This window comes from Lynx canadensis, chromosome B2 (genome assembly GCF_007474595.2).
Source record: "Lynx canadensis isolate LIC74 chromosome B2, mLynCan4.pri.v2, whole genome shotgun sequence".
Taxonomy (NCBI): domain Eukaryota; kingdom Metazoa; phylum Chordata; class Mammalia; order Carnivora; family Felidae; genus Lynx; species Lynx canadensis.
In genome coordinates, this window is record NC_044307.1 from 106,026,476 (window position 1) to 106,046,412 (window position 19,937).

Below are 19,937 nucleotides of genomic sequence, written 5' to 3' on the forward strand. Positions count from 1 at the left end.
CACCCTTCCCCAACCTACTTTTTGATATTGGTCCAGGACCTCGTAAACATTTCTCCTTTGTCCGTAGAAGGCCCTGGAGGGACACTGAAGGAGGAAAAAGTTTCATGACCTATTCCTAGTTTGCTTTTCCTAGCTTTTGTTCCTATGATGCTCAGCCACTGTGCAGAAGACTACAGCAGCTCACCTCCAGCCTAGTGTCAGTGCTACTTCTGCCGGCAGCTTCCTGGTGAGTTTCATTGGCACCTCTAGTCCGCTTCCCAACCAGTTCAGTGGCACTCTCACAGGCAGCCCACTGGAGACTTACCCCAGTGACCCACCTTGTTTTCTAGCAAGTTGCACAGGCTACCCCAGTGACCCACCTCATTTTCTAGCAAGTTGCACAGGGTGTCCCAGGTAGTTTCACTGGTGCCCCAGCAGGCTTGCAGGGAGCCTTGCAGGCATCCCAGTGGGCAACTTCTCAGTGAAATTAAGTAGCCCTTGGAAGCAACTTTCTAGGGAGCTCCTCCAGCACCCCTTGAGAGCAACTTACTGGTTAGTTTTGTTGGCACCTCAGTGGACAGTTTTCTGCTTGCCAGCCTCAGCCTGAGACACCCAAAGAACTTTTCTGCCATCCAGTAATGCTACATACCAATGAGGTCCAAATCTTAGCCTTGCTGGAGGGAGACCTATTCCAAATTGATTACTTCCTTGGATACTGACTTTGCCTCAGACATAGTGGCTGTTCCCTACATATCCTGTTATTTATCAGACTTCTCTTTACCAGGAGTAGCCAATCCCTCATTACTAATCTCTTTACATTAAATTGTCCCTGTTCAGTTTTAGGTGCTGACAGCACTCTGGCAACCATGTGAACATTCCTAAAACACACAAGTGACACAGTACAAGAAAGGCAAAGATTCTCTTTGTGCCCAGGGAAAGCAGCGTTATGACGGGAAGCAGAGTGGCTATGGTAGGTAGACTAAGCCAATTTTCTGGAAAAATTATGAAACTACAAAGAAGATTGTGCTGAGGCTTGAATGTGTTTAGCCCAACTGCAGATCTAAGAGAATGCTGGCTATTAAGAGATGCAAACATTTTGAACTGAGAGGAGATGAGAAGAGAAAGGACCGAGCGATCTAGTTCTAAGCTTCATATTTTGCTATATTATGAAGACAATAAAATCTTGATGTAATGTTCACCTCAAAAATTTTTCCTGTTCAGGTATCAAGGACATGCTATTTTCTTTAAAAAAAAAGTTTTATTTGAGATATTCACCTACATACCATACAATGTATCCACTTAGAGTATACAATTCAGTGGTTTCTATATTCATACAGATGTGTAACTATCACCATAATCAATTGTAGAACATTTTATTTTGTGACTCACTTCTTTCACTTAGCATAAATGTTTTCAGTGTTTAGTCCATGTTGTAGCATATATTGATATTTCATTCCTTTTTTATTACTGAATAATATTCCATTGTATGGATATAACACATTTTATTTATCCATTTATTGGTTGATGGACATTTGGGTTATTTCCACATTTTGGTTATCATGAATTGTCCCCTTTAACCAATAACCCTCTATGTTTGGTAATATTCTTCGCTCCGAAATCTACTTTGATATTAATATAGCCACTCTTACTTTTGTTTTAGCATAGTATATCTTTTCCATCTTTTTACTTTTAATCAATTTCCTCCTTTATAAAGTGGGTGTCTTGTACTTATCTACTAATCCAAGATATGGATTTTGCTTTTTTATTCTGAGAATCTCTGCATTTTCATTGGAGTGTTTATAAATCATTAACAATTATCATGATTATTGATTTAATTTAGACCTAACTATTTGCTTTTTGTCCCCTTTTCTTTTCTGGTCTGCTTTTGCTTTTTCTACACAGTTTTGGATTAGCTAGGTATTTTTTAGTTTTCCATTTCATCTCCTTTGTTGACTTATTAGCTGTAACTCTTTAATATTTGTTTTTCATTTTTTATTGGTTGCTTTATAAAGGATTTAAAATAGCCATTTTTCACTCTGGCTACTTTCAAGTAATACAGAAGCATATAACATATAACACTGTACTTTTGAGCACTTGAGATGTGGTAGTACCACTGAGAAATCGAATGTTTAATGTTATTTTATTTTAATAAAGTTAAAAATAAAAACTGATAACTTTACTTGGTTATTAGAAAACCTAAGTATATTTGGCACAACTTAGGTATGGGAATTTTTGTTTTGACTATACATTTTATGAAGTGTAAATATAGACTATTTCCAATCAAAATTTAGTCTTTGAACTGAGATGTAAAATCCATGTTGGGTCTTAAAGATTTAAAAAGGAAAAAGTAATATAAAATACGTTATTAATTATTTTTATATTATGGTTACTTGCTAAAATACTATTTTGAACATACTGAGTTAAATTCCATTAAAATTCATTTTACTGATTATTTTTACTTTTTAACATGGCTATTAGAAAATTATAAATTTCCTATGTGGTGTTATTTTTCTGTTTGACAACATTGGTATAAGCAGCTTGAGTACAGTATACTTCCGTTGTCTCCTTCTCTGCCTTTGTTCTGTTGTCATACATTTTTCTTCTCTATATGTCATACTCCCTAATACATTTATTGTTTAACCATAAATTTTTGCTTTAGTCAACTATTCTTAAATTTTTTTTAATGTTTATTTCTTTTTGAGAGAGACAGAGACAGAATGTGAGTGGGTTAGGGGCAGAGAGAGAGGGAGACACAGAATCCGAAGCAGGCTCCAGGCTCCGAGCCATCAGCACAGAGCCCGATGCGGGGCTCGAACTCACAGAGCTGTGAGATCATGATCTAGCCGAAGTCAGACGCTGAACTGACTGAGCCACCCAGGCACCCCTTTAGTCAACTATTCTTAAAGGAGGTTTAAAAATGTGTGAAGTTTTTTATATTTGCCTGCATAGTTACCATTCCTAGTGCTCTTCAATTCTTTGTGTAGATGTAGATTTCTATCTGGTATCATTTTCCTTCTACATGAAGGACTTTAACATTTTTGTATTATAAGTTTGCTAGTGGTGAATACATCAGCTTTTGTATGCCTGAGTAAGTCCTTACTTCATCTTCATTTTTGAAGATTTTTGTTGGATGTAGAATTTTAAAAACATTTTTTTTTCCCTTTAAGATGTTGCTCCAGTGTCTTCTGATTTGTCTTTACCTGATAAGAATTTTGCTGTCATTCTTATCTTTGTTCCTTTGTAAGTAATGTTAACTTTTTCTTTGACTGCTTTAACATTTTTTTCTTCATCACTGATCTTAAGCAATTTGATTATGATGTGTTTTTGTTTGCCTTTTTTCATGTTTCTTGTTCTTGCAGTTAGCTGAGCTTCTTGGGTTTTTGAGTTTATAGTTTTCATCAAGTTTGGAAACATTTCAACTCATTTCTTGCAATATTTTTTCAATTCCAATTCCATTTGTATTAGGCTGCTCAAAATAGTCATACCTCTAATACAGATGCTTTGTTCATGTCTCTCTCTCTCTGTGTTTCATTTTGGATAGTTTTCATTGCTTTGTCTTTGAAGCCACTAATCTTGTCTTCTGTTGTATCTAATTTGCTCTTAATTCCATTAGTGTATTTTTCATGTCAGACTTTGTATATTTCCTCTTTAACAGTTCTACTTGGGTCTGTTTCATATCTCCCATATTTCTTCTTATGCTCAAGCTTTTCTGTACTGTGTTGAACACAGCAGGTATGATTATAGCTGATACCTTGTACTTATCTGCTAATTCTAATGTGCTCTGTTTTTGTTTTTCTTCTTTTTCTTCATTATGGTTTATATTTTCCATTTGCATGCATTCTTTTCATGTCTGGTAATTTTGTGCTGGAAACCAGGCATTGTGAATTTTACTTTTTTGGCTATTAGATAAGGATTTCCTGCATATATTCTTAAGCTTTGTTATTGGACACAATGAAGTTACTTGAAGACACTTTGATCCTTTACAGTCTTGCTTTTAAACTTTGTAAGGCAGGCACAGAACAGCCTTTATTTTATTCCTGAGGCAATATCATTCTGAGTACTCTGCTAGTCTGCCAAATATGAGAGTTTTTAGTTGGGCCAGTGGAACTCAAACCATTCTTGGCCATGTGTAAGCTCCAAACAAAAAATTGTTTCTCCTTATTCTTTCAACTGGTTCTTTTCATGACCATGGGTAGTGGTCACTCAGCTCAGGTGTCTAGAGCTCTCTGCACAGCTTTAGCATTTTGGTTCCCTACCCTGTGAAATCTAATTGTCTTATCTTCCCTGGCTTCCTGACCCTTCTCTTCAACTCTGAGAAAATTCTAGGCTCCACCTAGGTTTCCTGTCCACACCTTGCAGTCTTGAAACTCTCTAGGCAGTGAAGTGGAACAATTACAGAGCCCAACTTACTTATTTTCTCTTTTTCACGGATCACTGCCCTTCATTGCCTGATGTCCAATGTCTGGAAACTGTTGTTTCATGTTTTTGTGCAATTTTTCAGTTGTTTCAGGCAGGAGAGTATCTTATTCCTATTACTCCATTTTGGCCAGAGCAGAAGATGGCATACCAATTCATAATGTTCTTTTTAAAATCTCTGGCTTTAATCCCTGTTATCATTTCTAAACTGTTTTCTTGTACCTTTCATCTCTTATCTTGACGACTCTGCCAAATTCAGTTACATCAACCCTCTATATTCTATGTTTTAATTTACTTCATTAGTTTCTGCTGTTTTATAATTTCCAATCTTTTATTCCCTTTGGGTGTATTCTATATTTCTGTTTCTAATTTCTTAGAGATGTTTAACACATTTGTTAGAAACCTTTCATTCCTAAGAAATGCATATTGAGGCTATTAATTTACTTTGAATTACCACTTCAGCTGCATTCCACAGTTTTGATATATAGCTTTTTCTTATCATTCAATTCTAAGCATTTTTAAATTTCTACTATGATTTATTCTTTGATCTGTGAATCATTTAGAAATGTTTTAAAATCCTCAAACTTAAAAAAAATTGTGACAATAAATGAACAAATAAGTAAACAAAAACATTATGCTATTAATTTCTAAGTTGGGATAGGATTACTCTTATAGTTTAACAGTTGATGAAATGTGCTTTATGTTTTAGTATATGCTGTTTTAGTGAATGTTTCATGCATGCTAGAAAAGAATGTATATTATTAATTGATTCACATTTTTAATATATTTACGAGTCAGTGAAATTTGTCAATTTCTAAGAAAGGTATGTAAATTTCCCAAGATAATGGTGGGTTTGTCCACTTTTCCTTGTAGTTCTGGCAATTTTTTATGTATTTAGATGCTGCATTACTTTGTGCATACAAATTTATAATTGGTATAATATTTTTCAAGTTCAAATGAGAATTTGTAAATTTATGTGCCAAAAGAACAGAATAGTTATTACAAAATGTTAGTTTCAGATTATGTGATAACTGAATTTGAATAAAATAAACTAGTTGAAACTTAGCTGAAAATATTTTATTTTTCAGTTGTTGTGGGAACAATGGACCTTACTGCTGAAGGCTGAAGACACAGAAGCCCCATTATGCCAAGATGAAAATGTAATCAGAGTGAAGGTTCAATCACAGCTTTTCATGGTGAAATCTATACCAGCGCACTAGAGAATGGCCACTATCCAAAAAGGCAGCCAGTAGATAGAATGAAAGAGTGCAAAACCTTTGGTCTAGGATTTACTAATGTTAAAAAGAAAAATAGATGACAGGGGCGCCTGGGTGGCGCAGTCGGTTAAGCGTCCGACTTCAGCCAGGTCACGATCTCGCGGTCCGTGAGTTCGAGCCCTGCGTCGGGCTCTGTGCTGACGGCTCAGAGCCTGGAGCCTGTTTCCGATTCTGTGTCTCCCTCTCTCTCTGCCCCTCCCCCGTTCATGCTCTGTCTCTCTCTGTCCCAAAAATAAATAAACGTTAAAAAAAAAAAAATTTAAAAAATAAAAAAAAAAAAAAAAAAAAAGAAAAATAGATGACAGTGAACAGGTTGGTCAATAAAATGATGTAACTAAAACCAAGCAGAAAACAACAGAAAAAACCCTGTTCTCAATCCCTGTTCTAGGTAACTTCACTGTAAACATCTTTGGTGAAAGCAGTTTCCCTTCAGACATTTTCACAGCACAACTAATGGGCTGTCAGCAATTTTGCCTTAAACGGTAGAATAACTGGTTGATAGTTTGGTTTCATTCTCTATTGACCAATCAACCACGTTTGGCAAAGTTAAAGTATTGAAGCTGGATGTCCATTTGTTTTCATTTCTCCATTCACAAAATCCCCATCTTTGTATTCTATATATCTTAGTCCTCATAATGGTCTATACGTATTCTGTTGTTTTAGTTGTGTACTTTGTATACAGTATATTACTGCTTTCAATACATTCTGCATATCTTTGTCTTCTCTTACCAGAGTTTCTTTTCTTTATTCTGACTACTGATATATCTGGATTCATTTTGACCATGTTATTTTGTTCTGTTTCCCCTTTTTTTCTTTCCCTTTTTCTCTTTTCTCCCCCCTTTTTACCTTTTGATTAATTTCATTCATCTATTTTTTTAAAAATCTCTACTTGTTTGAGAGTTCGTATTTTCCTGTTACCCTAGGAATCTTAACATATATATTTAACTTAACAAAAATCTAAATAGTTTTGCATTCCTCTCAATCAATGCAAGAACCCTACGCCTCTACAATTTATAAGGTAGTTTTTTTTTTTCTGAGTCAGAAGTTAGATATTTTTAGGATATACCGTCCATTTTTACTTTAAGTATTTTTACTTTTTTTTCTTTTTCATCCATTCCTTCTCGAAGCTTAGACCCTCCACTGGAGATTGCTTTCCACATTCTTGTCCTTCGGACATAGCCTCTTAGCTCACTTATTCATTTTCTGATATGGCCAGATATCCCAGGATCATCTTATATATTTCCTGTACCACATCTGGGATCAGCCATTTCCCTAAGGAGGCCTCGTTTCTGTTAGTATGCAATGATATTTGGAAATCAAGGTCTGTGTGCTAGGAGCATACAACCACTTGGTTGCCCATTGCTAACTAGGCCTTTTCAATGTACAGACCTAGCAAAAAATGTATTTTTTAATTACGCTTAATCAATGTATATGAAGTTTTCTTACCAATATCAATATTATTGTTAATAATATACTTACTGAAAACAGGGGTTTGGTTTTTGGGTGGAGGAGGAGACTTCTTCTTAAAGGTCAAATATATCCCACTAGAGATTTTTAAAAAACACTTGAAATATTTACTCTCCATGTGCCAACTTGATACACAAGTTTATTCATTTGATTTTGTTTTAAAAGTTGATTGCCTTTTTTAAAGAACGTAATGTTTTTATCATTATGTGAGACATCCATACTGTCTAAAGTAAAATATATAAAACAAGATATATTCAGAAAAGTTTAGCTTCTATCACTCTCCTCTCCCACATATTTCCTTCCTTATCCTATAAGTCACATTAAAAATATTTTTTTCAGTTTACCTTTCCATTTTTTTAATGTTTATTTATTTTGAGAGAGAGAAAGGGAGAAAGTGCATGCAGTGGGAGAGGGGCAGAGAGAGAAGGAGAGAAAGACTCCCAAACAGGCTTCATGCTATCAGCAAAGACCCTGACATGGGGCTTGATCCCACCATGAGATCATGACCTGAGCTGAAATCAAGAGTTGGATGCTTAACTGACTGAGCTACCCAGGCACCCCAATCCTTCCATTTTTTAATGTAAAAATACGTTTACATATTTCCTCCCTTTATTAAACGATAGCATAGCACACATGCTTTTCTCTAATGCACTTTTTTCACTCAAGTATATTCTGTAGCTCATGACATAGCAGAATACAGAGCTCTTCATGCTCTACTGTACCAGCATAGTACTCCATTGTGTGGACATACCATTATTTGTTCAATTAACCCCTTAGACATTTAAATTGTTTTCAGTCTTTGCCACTGTAAAGAGTGTGGCAATGAATAACACTGTAAATTTCTAGCTCAATAAATATATATGCAATGTTGCTAGATATTGTCATATTTCCCTTGTGAGGACTTCCTTTCTCACTACCTTGGAAACATAGGATGTTGTTCAAGTCACTTTTCTTTGGGACAGAGAGAGACAGAGCATGAACGGGGGAGGGGCAGAGAGAGAGGGAGACACAGAATCGGAAACAGGCTCCAGGCTCCGAGCCATCAGCCCAGAGCCTGACGCGGGGCTCGAACTCCCGGACCGCGAGATCGTGACCTGGCTGAAGTCGGACGCTTAACCGACTGCGCCACCCAGGCGCCCCAAGTCACTTTTCTTAAAAGCAGCTTTATTGTGGTATAATTTCTATACCGTAAAATTCACCCATTTAAGTGTAACGTTGCGTTTTCATAAATTTACACAGTTGTGCATTACTACAATCGGTTTTAGAACACTTTTATCACCTCAAAAGCTTCTGTTGTGTGCTATTTTAGCCAAATATTTGGTATGGGTTTATTGGTGGGTGGGCATAACACAGATGGCCTAAATTCTGACCCCAAATACATGATAAACTTTTGGTTAGGTTTTTTTTTTTTTTAAGTTTTATTTATTTTGAGAGGGGCAAAGACGGCACATGTGGGGGAGGTGCAGAGAGAGAGACAGAGAGATAGAGATAGAGAGAGAGAGAGAGAGAGAGAGAGAGAGAGAGAGAGAGAGAGAGATTGCCAAGCAGGCTCCATGCTGCCAGCACAGAGCCCAATGCAGGGTCCGAACTCACGAAATGGAGAGATCATGACTTGAGCCAAAATCAAGAGTTGGACACTTAACTGCCTGAGCCACCCAGGTGCCCCTTGGTCAGATATTCTTTAAGGACTTTTTTTCCTACTTTTCATTTAGATCTAAAGATAATACATAAGTTTCTCTCCTGTCTCTCATTTTCTCTTCTCCTCTCTTGGAGGCACTGTGATAGTTGATTTTATGTGTCAATTTGAGTAGGTTAAAGTATCTAATTATCTAATTAAACACTCATCTAAATGTTGCCGCGAAGGTATTCTGGAGAAAAGAAGGGGTTAACATCTATAGCCAGTTGACTTTTAAGTAAAGAAGATATCTTCAGTAGTCTGACTGGGCCTCATCCAATCAGTTGAAAGAACCACAGAGCATAACTGAAGTCTCCTGAGGAAGAAAAAACTACTTTTGGACTGTAGCCTCAGTTCCTGCCAGAGAGCTCCCAGCCTGTTGGTCTGCTCTACAAATTTCTGATTTGCAGTGCCACAAACCTATAAGCCAATCCTTTAAATAAATCTCTCTCTCTCCCTCTCTGTGTGTGTGTATGTATGTATGTATGTACGTAGACACACACACACACACACATAGACATAATATGCAGTAAATGAAATTATACTGTTTCAACTACCTAGGTTTATGACTAAAAATTATAGATTCCAAATGAAAATTATGTGAGGAGGAGATACATAATTTTAAAGTTGTTAGGCCATTGATTGACACGCAATTTTTCTTCTTTAATGTCTTTGTCTCTTTAAATTACTTATACAATTACTGTTTTGGTATTTTTGTCATTTTAGAATAGATTTTTAAATTAATAGTTCTTAGTTTATAAAACTTTTCAAACTTATTTTATCTAATTGCGGGGAATAATGTGAAAAGATTAACCAGAGGTATTATCCAATTACCAAATAGAGTGGAACTTTGGTTGAAAATTCGCTTAGATTTCCAAAGAACCCTTAGTGAGCAACATACACAGAGTGCTCAGTTTAGGCTTATCTGTGATGGCCAAAGACTGGACCAAATATCCAGATAAACTATGGCATATTCATACAATGGAAAACTATAACAAAATGAAAATGAATAAACTCATGGTACACAAAATTTTTGGATTGATCTCACAACATAATGTTGAATATCAGGATCCACCTTCACAAGTGCATATTGTGTAATTCTACTTATATAAAGTTCAAAACCAAGCAAAACTAATCTATGGTGATAAAACAACAATGGTTACCTTGGGAGGGTGATGACTGACAGGGGGGCAGAAAGGAGGTTTCTGGGGTACTACTTGTGTTCTGCATCCTGACCTGGGCAGTGATTATGCAGGTGTGTCCATTATGTAAATATATATCAGACTGTATACACTTTTGTGCACTTTTCTGAATATAGTTATACTTCAATACAAATTTTCCTAAAGAGTAAAAATAAAAAAGACTTTGAGCTTCTTTGCACCAAATAAAACCATGGCAATTATCTTCTTAAATATTGTTTTATCTATCTTTTATTGTTTTTGATAATAGCAATGATATTCTGATTAACACTTTGTTACTTCGAGTTTCATTTAGCCTTAGCCTGTTCAGCCAATGCAGCTTCTTTACGCCACTTAGCTTTCTTTGCCAGATTCCAACTTGTTAAGGACTCGTGTCGTTCTGCAGCCTAAAAAATACACAACAACAAGAAAAATTAAATAAATAAGTAAATAAATAACAAAGCAATGTGACTCTCTGGAAAAATTTGTGTTTTATTTATTTATTTATTTATTTTTGAGGACTGATATATATTTTTTTCAATATATGAAATTTATTGTCAAATTGGTTTCCATACAACACCCAGTGCTCATCCCAAAAGGTGCCCTCCTCAATACCCATCACCCACCCTCCCCTCCCTCCCACCCCCCATCAACCCTCAGTTTGTTCTCAGTTTTTAACAGTCTCTTATGCTTTGGCTCTCTCCCACTCTAACCTCTTTTTTTTTTTCCTTCCCCTCCCCCATGGGTTTCTGTTAAGTTTCTCAGGATCCACATAAGAGTGAAACCATATGGTATCTGTCTTTCTCTGTATGGCTTATTTCACTTAGCATCACACTCTCCAGTTCCATCCACGTTGCTACAAAGGGCCATATTTCATTCTTTCTCATTGCCACGTAGTACTCCATTGTGTATATAAACCACAATTTCTTTATCCATTCATCAGTTGATGGACATTTAGGCTCTTTCCACAATTTGGCTATTGTTGAGAGTGCTGCGAAAAATTTGTTTTAGATAGACATACACAGGAGATACTACTCTGTGAAAAGGAGAAGAGTGACTTAAAACGTCTGTCACAAATAGTATCCAAGAAAAATGATCCTCTGGTATAGAAAAAAAAATTATTTAAGTTGCTGGACTTCTACTCAATAGGACAGCTGATGTCAGCAATCTGCCCTGACCCTGTCTTGGCACACAAAGACATATTTTGGGGCAAAAAATAACAAAAATATTTTCAAATGCTTACACTCAAAAATCAGTAAAGGTAAATCCTCAGGTATCAGGAATGGAAAAAACTAAAAAGGCATGAACTGGTGGGAAATAAGAAGGATTGAAGCCAGGATGGGAAGGAATGGTTTCAGGAAGGGGACATTAGGGAAAAATATTGGTTTTAACAGCTGTGAGCTGGAAGTTTAATCTCTACACCAACAGGTGAGTCTAGAGTTTGGATCTGGAGTTGGAAGTATCAGGTACACCAGTGAAGTGACTAAAATTCCTCTCACTAGCCCAAGGAACTAGCAAGGAAACTAAGCATTTATCTGGGGCAGCGGTGGAAGTGGGGGTGGGGGGGTGGGGATCACCTGTGAAAAGAAAAGCTGATCAGCATCATAATTAGGAGGCAAGAACTCTAGCTAGAAAATGGATCTGAGAAAATAATCTAAGTGCAGTACAGAGACACAGATAACAAAAAAGTAGAAACGACGGTTAAGAGACTTGGAGAATAGAATTAGAAGTTCCAACACACATTCATGATAGGTAGAGAGAATAGACAGAATGGGTGAAGGGTCCGTATTTGAAGTTATGACAGCTTAGACTTTTTCAGAATTGAGGCCAGCTATAGATCCTCAGCCTGAAGAGCACACGAAGTCCTTAGCAGAATAATTTAAAAAAATAATAGATATTGATGAATGCCTAATTTGCACCTCACATTTAATATATCCAAAGTACAGGACTTGGTGTATTTTGCCTCTTGTGCCTACCAGTTCTTTCCCCAGCCATCACCCATCTCCAGCAGCACCATCCACCTAGTTGCTCAAGTCAAAAACCCAGGCTTTTTGACTTCTTTCTTCCCTTTTCTTGTCTTTTCCCATATCAAATTTACCACAAAGTTCTATCCTTCCTACTCCCACAAATATTATTTCAAATTGCTAACCTTCTCTTCACCTCCAACTATCACAATCTCACTTAAGATATATGCATTAGTTATTTAATCAGATCAGGGTGATATCAGGATAGATGGTGAGGAGTGGTCCAATGGCAGGTATATTTTATTTTTAATTTTTTTAATGTTTATTTTTGAGAGAGAAAGAGACAGGGCATGAGGTGAAGAGGGGCAGAGAGAGAGGGAGACACAGACTCCAAAGCAGGCTCCAGTCTCTGAGCTATCAGCACAGAGCCCGATGCAGAGCTGGAACTCATGAACCATGAGATCATGACCTGAGCTGAAGTCGGACGCTTAACCAACTGAGCGCCCCTGGTAGCTATATTTTATTTTTTTTTATTAAAAAAAAATTTTTTTTTTTCAACGTTTATTTATTTTTGGGACAGAGAGAGACAGAGCATGAATGGGGGAGGGGCAGAGAGAGAGGGAGACACAGAATCGGAAACAGGCTCCAGGCTCTGAGCCATCAGCCCAGAGCCTGACGCGGGGCTCGAACTCCCGGACCGCGAGATCGTGACCTGGCTGAAGTCGGATGCTTAACCGACTGCGCCACCCAGGTGCCCCGATGTTTTAAAGTGGAGTCAACAAGATTGCCGATGTATAATGGCTTATTCATGAACAGCTAGAAAGATGACAAAATAGTGAGCACCTGGGCAAGGCCATTTTGGAGGGGGTGGTCACAGAAGGTCTCTGATGAGAATGAGAATAAGCTAGCTATGGCAAGGCCAGGGGAAGGAAGGAAAGCCTAGTGAAGAGAAAGGGCTTGGTATATTAAAAAAATAGAAACGAACTACTGTAGATGGGGCATAACAAAGAGAAGACGTTAAGAAACAAGGAGGGTCCAGATAGTATCAGCCTCCAGTCTGTCATTAAGGAGCTAGAGAGTCATCAACTTGGTGGACAGTAATTTTACCTAGAGTAGGTTATAAAGAAGAGATGACCAAATTTCTTCATTTCCGTGTTTGAATACTTAAGAAATATTTAAGAAATTTGCCATTTGATGAGAATAATTTCAAAGCACAAGTTCTCTGCCAAGCTAATAGAAATGAAAGGATATGTATATAACATCAGTAAGCTAACAGTCCTCAGGCCCTATGTGAATTACTGGGCTCAGATACTCTCAAAAACCTGAAAAGTAATGATAGGCAGAATCACAGGAATAGTCACAATGGTAATTGGCTACACACTCCCAGAGAGTGAAGAAGTATAGATCCAAGCAAACTCTTCCGTGTGACGAAGTTGTCAAAATCTAGTTCCAACTTTGGCGGCACTATTAGAACACGGTTCATGATCAAAGAAGTTGCAGTCATGCTCTAGTGCATTCAGTTGCAAATGCCCAGTGAAGAGCGACTCTGATAAACTGGAGTGTTCAGAGAGCTCAAAATAGAGAAATTAAGACTGGAGAAGAGAAGACTCATGGGGATGTGTTAGTTGTCTCCCAGTATTGTGGGGCTGCTCTTCATGGTAAAAAGTGCTCAGCAGATGGATTTGGGGAAGCAAGAAACAAAATTAGAGAGCAGTCAGCTCTTAATTTCTCTCTAGAAACCACATACTGAAGACGGCAAAGAGAGGGCTCACATACAGGATACTGACAAGCCGGCCTTGAACACTTCCAACGATTGCATTTCCATTTCAAGATTTTATGCGATAACTATGATTGAGTTCATGACTTAAGGAATGATCTAGTCTGGATAACTTTCATGCAGCAAACTTCTTGTGCAGATTTTAACCAGGCTATTAACTGTCCTGTTTTTGTTTTTATCTTTTAATTGGAAACGAGCTTTTGTTCCTCCTACCCATGTATTTTGCATTTGTGGACTCAAAAAATTTGCTTCCTGTAGAATAGATATATATGGGCAGCTCAAGGTGTCTAAGATGCAATCGTGCTTACATTAAAAGCACAGCAATAATCCCCAAACTGAGAACAAAGCTCATAATATTGCTTAAAATTCACTAGTCCAGCTTTATTTTAAAGAGATACTCACCCTTTTGGCTGATGCTATCACTGCAAAACAGGCGATAATTGTGAGTCCAATCATTATGTAACAAGCTTTCACCCGAGCTTTGTTTCTTGCAGCATCTATCATTTCTGGCCTAAACCAAGATGTGCATTCTGTTAATCATATTGAAATAATATTATTTTCTGACTGACATGATAGACGATCATTTGTTATGTAAATGTTCCAAAGATGTCTCTGAATGCAAACTGCAGATGTGGAAGACATCCAAATGCTAGCCCATTATGTTACCAATTTCAAATTAACAGGTATATTTCCATCTTAATTAATGTTAGTCACCATGAAACCACAGTGTAGTATATGTAGTTTCTTTTCTTTTATAATGTTTTTTTAACGTTTATTTTTATTTATTTTGAGGGAAAGATAGAGAGTGAGCAGGGAGGGGCAGAGAGAGAGAGGGAGACAGAATCCCATGTAGGCTCCACACTGTCAGTGCAGAGCCCGATGTAGGGTTCTAACCCATGAACCGTGAGATCATGACCTGAGCCAAAATTAAGAGTCAGATGCTGAACTGACTGATCCACCCAGTCTCCCCAGTGTATTTAGTTTCTAATTGCTCAAAATATAACTACTAGAGATTATGGCCTGACTCCCTATCTTTTTTTTTTTTTTTCCCACAGATCAGGGTAAAGGTAAGAATTTAACCTTATACATGTCTCGAATGACTTGTGTTCATTCGACCCCTCTGTTATTAAGCGGGCTTCATTTTTAGTTTTAAACAGGTGTTTTTTAAAACTCATTTTTGGGGCGCCTGGGTGGCTCAGTCGGTTGAGTGTCCGACTTCGCTCAGGTCACGATCTCACACTCCGTGAGTTCGAGCCCGGCATCAGGCTCTGTGCTGACAGCTCAGAGCCTGGAGCCTGCTTCAGATTCTGTGTCTCCCTCTCTCTCTGGCCCTCCCCCCATTCATGCTCTGTCTCTCTCTGTCTCAAAAATAAATAAATGTTAAAAAAAAAATTTAAAACTCATTTTCATCATTTTGCTTCCTCTCTAGCCTCCGGATCTCATCTTGCCCCCTCCCATCCTATCCTGATTAAAGAGACTATTACACATTTTGTGAAGATGATTATTAAAGGAAAGGTGTTTCCTTCGTGGCTTTTGCATGAAGTTTTCAAAAGAAGTGATCAAAATTACAAAGATTTATTGAAGAAAAAGATAAACCATCTTCTTTTTCTTATTATTCTGAAATTTTAAGTACTTACTTGAATACTAGGTAGTCTTATTAATAAAGTTATAGGCAAGTTGTTTAAGATTTTAGCAGTGCTATTTAACAAAGCAGTGTTATGAAAGTAATCATGCCTGTGGGCTTTTTATACTGAAATAAACTTTAACATTTTGGAATAATATGAAGTGGAAGTTTACAGATATACATAATTAAAGAATGATTCTTGAGAATGTGTTCAGCAGTATTCTTTATTATCTAATGTCAAGTTTAAATAGAATGTAGTTGCACTGAAAACAAAATTTAGAAAGACAGGTTGCAATTTTGCTTACAAATGAAAAAAATTTTTTTAACTTTTCCACCATTTTAAAGAGCACAGAAAACCAATATCTAACTCTTTTCCTTAGATTTTCGACAGATTAATGTACGTTTTAAGATGTTAGTTGTAAACAGGTGAACATATGAAAACATTATTAGATTATATTTGTTGCTGACTTTTGTTCCAGATGGAACCTAAAAGATATGATCTTTTTTACCCATCCATCTGGCTTTGATCTGCTATACCAAATTAGTTTAGCTCTGAAAAAAGAAGAAAAACACAGTTATTAAATATCATTAGGGTATGGTATGATGATTATAGTTCATTATTATTATATGCCCATTAATTAATTATATGCCCATTAAGAGCATGTACAGTGAAAGCTGTTTACATTGTAAGTCTAACAGTTTAGGAGGCACAGCCCTCCTAAAACAGCAGTGCCTTGAAATATATATATATGTAACAGCAAAATGAAAAATATTCAAGTACTTTCATGTTTCTGACCCAAAACTACAATTCCTTTCTTAGGCATCTTATTCAAAGTTAAATTTTCCTGTTTATAACAAGTCTTTTGACTATGATCCTGGGGCAATTAAATTATTTCTATAAAATGGGTCTCTTCACACGTAGAGCTATATTAACGCAATACTGGGTCTACTGTGTTTTGACGAGCATTAGTTTGCACTACTGCAAGTTCTTTACATTTTTTTCTTTTTCTAGTTACCAGTTTATTTGTTTCTATTTACTATTGAAGTATTGATTACTCTGTTGTAGCACTAAAACCCAAAATTCCAAAAAATCAAGCATGGTGTTTTAGCTTCTCTGAGGATAATTTCGGCTTTGGGCTAAGTCTGTAGTTTGGAGTCTATAGATTTCAAGGAAAACAATATTTTTTTATAATATTAAGAAATGTCTCTGTGGTTGAATAAATGCTAAATACAGTTTTCAAATTCTGCGTTATTTTCAAATTCCATGTCTATTCCTCATTGAATAATTTGATCCAAGAAAGGGACAAAAATGTTTGAGAATTCATTACTGACTGAACACTTCGCATCACATGTTTTTTTTTCCCATTTATTTGAGATGCTTTTGATAACTAGTAAATAAAAAGTAATAAAAGTGTAGACAAGTACAGCTGAAACTTACGTAACAGGTGTTAACTATACTTCAATTAACAACATGTAAATTTAAATTTAAAAAAGTGTAGTCGATATGAGCAGAACAAGATATAGGCCCAGTTTCCATTTTCCATTCTAATAGGCATTGCTTACATTATGTAAATATAATATACAGGACATCTGAAATCCTTATTTGATATTACAGTTTTAGTCTCCCCATTAGAAAAAAAAAGATCAGCTTAAAAGGTAATAGATTGATTTTATCCTTCCTTCCTCCCCTTTTTTATCCGCTCCCTTGTGAAAACTCTGGAAAGTAACTTGGGCTTGCATGCACTGAAACTGTAGAAAGACGGTTTTTACAGGTTAACTTTACCCTTGGGGTGAAACTGTCAGCTTGAGTTTTATCATTTAAGCGAACCACTATCTTGGGTTTGGGATGGTGAAGAGGCCAGCGATGCTGGTGTCCCAGAGTCCTAGCCCGAGTAAACCCGGCGCTCCGTGGGCTGCAGAGCCCTGTATAGCAGGTGTCTCCCGCCCCAAGATAGGAGGTCCTATAGATGGGGCTTCCTCCCAGAGACTCTCCAGTCCTCCCGGGAGCCATGATCCTTCCTTGGGTGGAGCAGGGATCTGCTCCGCCGGCAGAATTCCTCTCCCTCTATGGGGACCCCTCAGGAACCCGGGGACGCACTGGCGGACCATGTCTTCCGTGTGGCCTAAGTGCTTCGCTGCCTTGCGACTAGGAGCTCGCTGGGAGCGGGTATCTGGGCGACGCTGCGAGTGCCCACTGAACTTCTGGGTTTTCACTCAACTTCAGCAATCTCCCTGTAAGCTTATGTGCCCACTGTCCAGTCAAGGAACTTGACATTTAACCTCACTACGGGGAGGCTGGGGAGGCACATTCCTTAAGGGGGTAGATGTTGTGGCCTCCTCCGCTCCCAGGAGAGCCCAGGTCCGGGGGTGGATGGACCCAGCACCCCTTACAGGCGCAAGACACCAGGCGGCGCGGCACAGGCCACACTTACGGGATCCGAGGCGGGATGTCCTCCATCGTTTTGAAACGTCCGGTCCACAGCAGGATTTTCTTGTCGAATTGCGAAGGCTTGTACTCGGCGGGGACCCGGTGCACCTTCCCTGCTGCGAAAGCGACAGGGGTGGACGGAGGGACCGACAGACCGACGGCACAGTGGCTCAGTGCGCACCCACGCCTCCACCTCCCTCCCTCACCCCAGCCCCGGCTCCACGCCGGCCGCTCCGCATCCCCTCCCTCCCAGGTCGTTCCCAGTCAGGACTCCCCCCGGACCTTGGGGCCCAGAGCCGCTGGGGGCACGGCTGCTACAGTAGCGGGGCAGACCCCGAGGCCGCGGAGGCGCTAGGGCCCGCCACGCGGCTTCTCCTTGCGCTACCGGGGCGCAACGGAAGATGCGCCCCAGACCGAGGCGCAGGGGGCTCCCGACAGCCGCGAGCATGCTGCGCCCCTTCCCGCGCTCCCAGCCGCCGGCGGAGGACTGCTCGGCTCCCCGGCCCGGCCCGGCCCGCTCCGCCCCGCGTCGCTCCCAGGGGAGACCCCGGGGCGCAGCTGCAGCCTCTGGCACGCGCACACCCGCTCCCGGTCTCCGCCCCCCGGCCGGCGACCTCGGACAGGGGTGCCACGGCCCTGGGGGGGCCGATTCCCTCCCGGGCGGGGCCCCGGGGGAGGCCTGCCTCTGCTGAGACTGCTGCCTGCAGCTCATTTTAAAGGCATTTCTTCGTACCGAGTAGAAACGCGTTGCCATCAGGCTTTCACCCTTTGGTTCCACTGGTTGGCGCCAAGAGAATCAATCTAAACCCTCTCCTCCGGGAAGAACCAACAGTCCTTCAAGGGCAGGACAGCCAGATGGTTTCCAAGTAAGTGTGAGGACGTTCAACACACTTCTGAATTCCGTGAAGACTGATTTTGAAGATGGCTCTTCACCCCACACTCCACTCCCAGACTTTTCCTCTTTTCTACGCGGAACAGCCTCAGTTGCTACAATTTATTTTTCTCTATCCATTTCTTCCTAAGACCACAGACTCTCCAAATGTTCTTCAAAATGAGCCTTTCTTCTACCCTCCACCATCTTCCCTCTGCAAAAAGGGGGGAGAATCTGCTGTTCTCTGGCATCTGACGGGAAACAGAGACTCAGAAAAAGGGCTTTTAGGAAAGCTGTCTACGCTGAAGGAATTGACTTATCCGTTTACTCATCTTCCAGGGGCAACAGACCCCAGCCAGGGGAAAGTGATCTTCAGGACCCAGCACCAGGCCCAGCTCACCCTCATCCTGGTTCCACAGACAGACACTTTTAGTTGCATCTCCAGATCTTTCTTTTCTTCCTAACCAGACTGTCAGGCTCGTGAAGACAAGATCTCTGCAACTCCATGTGTCTTTCACTTAACAAACAATGTTTAACAAAAGATTCCTACCTCTATACAGAAGTATGCATTTAAGGGGGTGGGCTTTGCCTTCATACAAAGGTTGAAACCCCTGCTTTAAGACTAAAGAGTTGCACAATCATGAGCAAATCATTTGTGTCATCAGTCTTGGTCTCCTTTGTAAAAGAATTCTTACTCCTCAAGTTCATTCATGCAATGACTAAAAAAAAAAAAAAAACCTACCAAATCCCAGCTACTTCTCAGAGCTGGGGATAGAGCACTGAACAATGTCAAGTAAGGATTAGTAGATAAAGAAACACATAGCAGGGTGGGGGGAGAAAAAAAAGTAAGCAGGGGTGGAGTGAGAGCTATTTGGAAAGGGTGGCTAGGGATGATACCCTTGTAATTGTACCTGGCATATAACAACATTTCAAAAGATGTTGTCATTTCTTCCCCATTCACAGCTCTTGTCTCACCAGTCCCACAACACAAGGACATTTTAATTTGTGAAATCTCATGTAGGGAATTGTAGGAGACTATGATGTTCCAAAAGGTAAGGATTTTATTTTATTCATCACTGTATCCCTAGGATGTAGCTGAAAAATTGACACTTAGTAGATGCTTAATAAATATTTGTTAAATGAATAAATGAATGCAAGTCTTCAATAATAAAATAGACTGGGCTAGTTAAGAAAAGACTAAAGCACTTGAGAATGTGCTACACAATGAACTGAATGAATTCCTGCTTGACAAAGTATGTTGTCATAGATAATATTTGATTG

At 39.0% G+C, this 19,937-nt stretch overlaps 1 protein-coding gene and 1 long non-coding RNA gene across 2 annotated transcripts; one reads left to right on the forward strand and one right to left on the reverse strand.

Annotated features, from left to right (window-relative positions):
• Positions 1 to 139: 139 nt before the first annotated feature.
• LOC115513402 lies at positions 140 to 5,710 on the forward strand. The gene is made up of 3 exons (XR_003968681.1): positions 140 to 226; positions 817 to 949; positions 5,484 to 5,710. It is a non-coding gene; the product is annotated as an uncharacterized LOC115513402 (long non-coding RNA).
• A 4,590-nt stretch (positions 5,711 to 10,300) lies between these two features.
• On the reverse strand, positions 10,301 to 18,233 carry FAM162B (family with sequence similarity 162 member B). The gene is made up of 4 exons (XM_030316225.1): positions 18,068 to 18,233; positions 17,790 to 17,901; positions 14,136 to 14,244; positions 10,301 to 10,399 (listed from the first exon to the last, which is right to left on the reverse strand). The coding sequence occupies exons 1-4, from the start codon at positions 18,231 to 18,233 to the stop codon at positions 10,301 to 10,303; spliced, it is 486 nt and encodes a 161-aa protein (XP_030172085.1).
• Positions 18,234 to 19,937: the final 1,704 nt, after the last annotated feature.

Excerpts from the sequence above, each read along its gene's own strand:
- FAM162B (XM_030316225.1), bottom strand. The coding sequence starts at position 18,233 with ATGCTCGCGGCTGTCGGGAGCCCCCTGCGCCTCGGTCTGGGGCGCATC. Across the intron at positions 17,902-18,067 it reads CAGCGGCTCTGGGCCCCAAG|CAGGGAAGGTGCACCGGGTC; the intron begins GTCCGGGGGGAG and ends TCGCTTTCGCAG. Across the intron at positions 10,400-14,135 it reads TGATAGCATCAGCCAAAAGG|GCTGCAGAACGACACGAGTC; the intron begins GTGAGTATCTCT and ends TGTATTTTTTAG.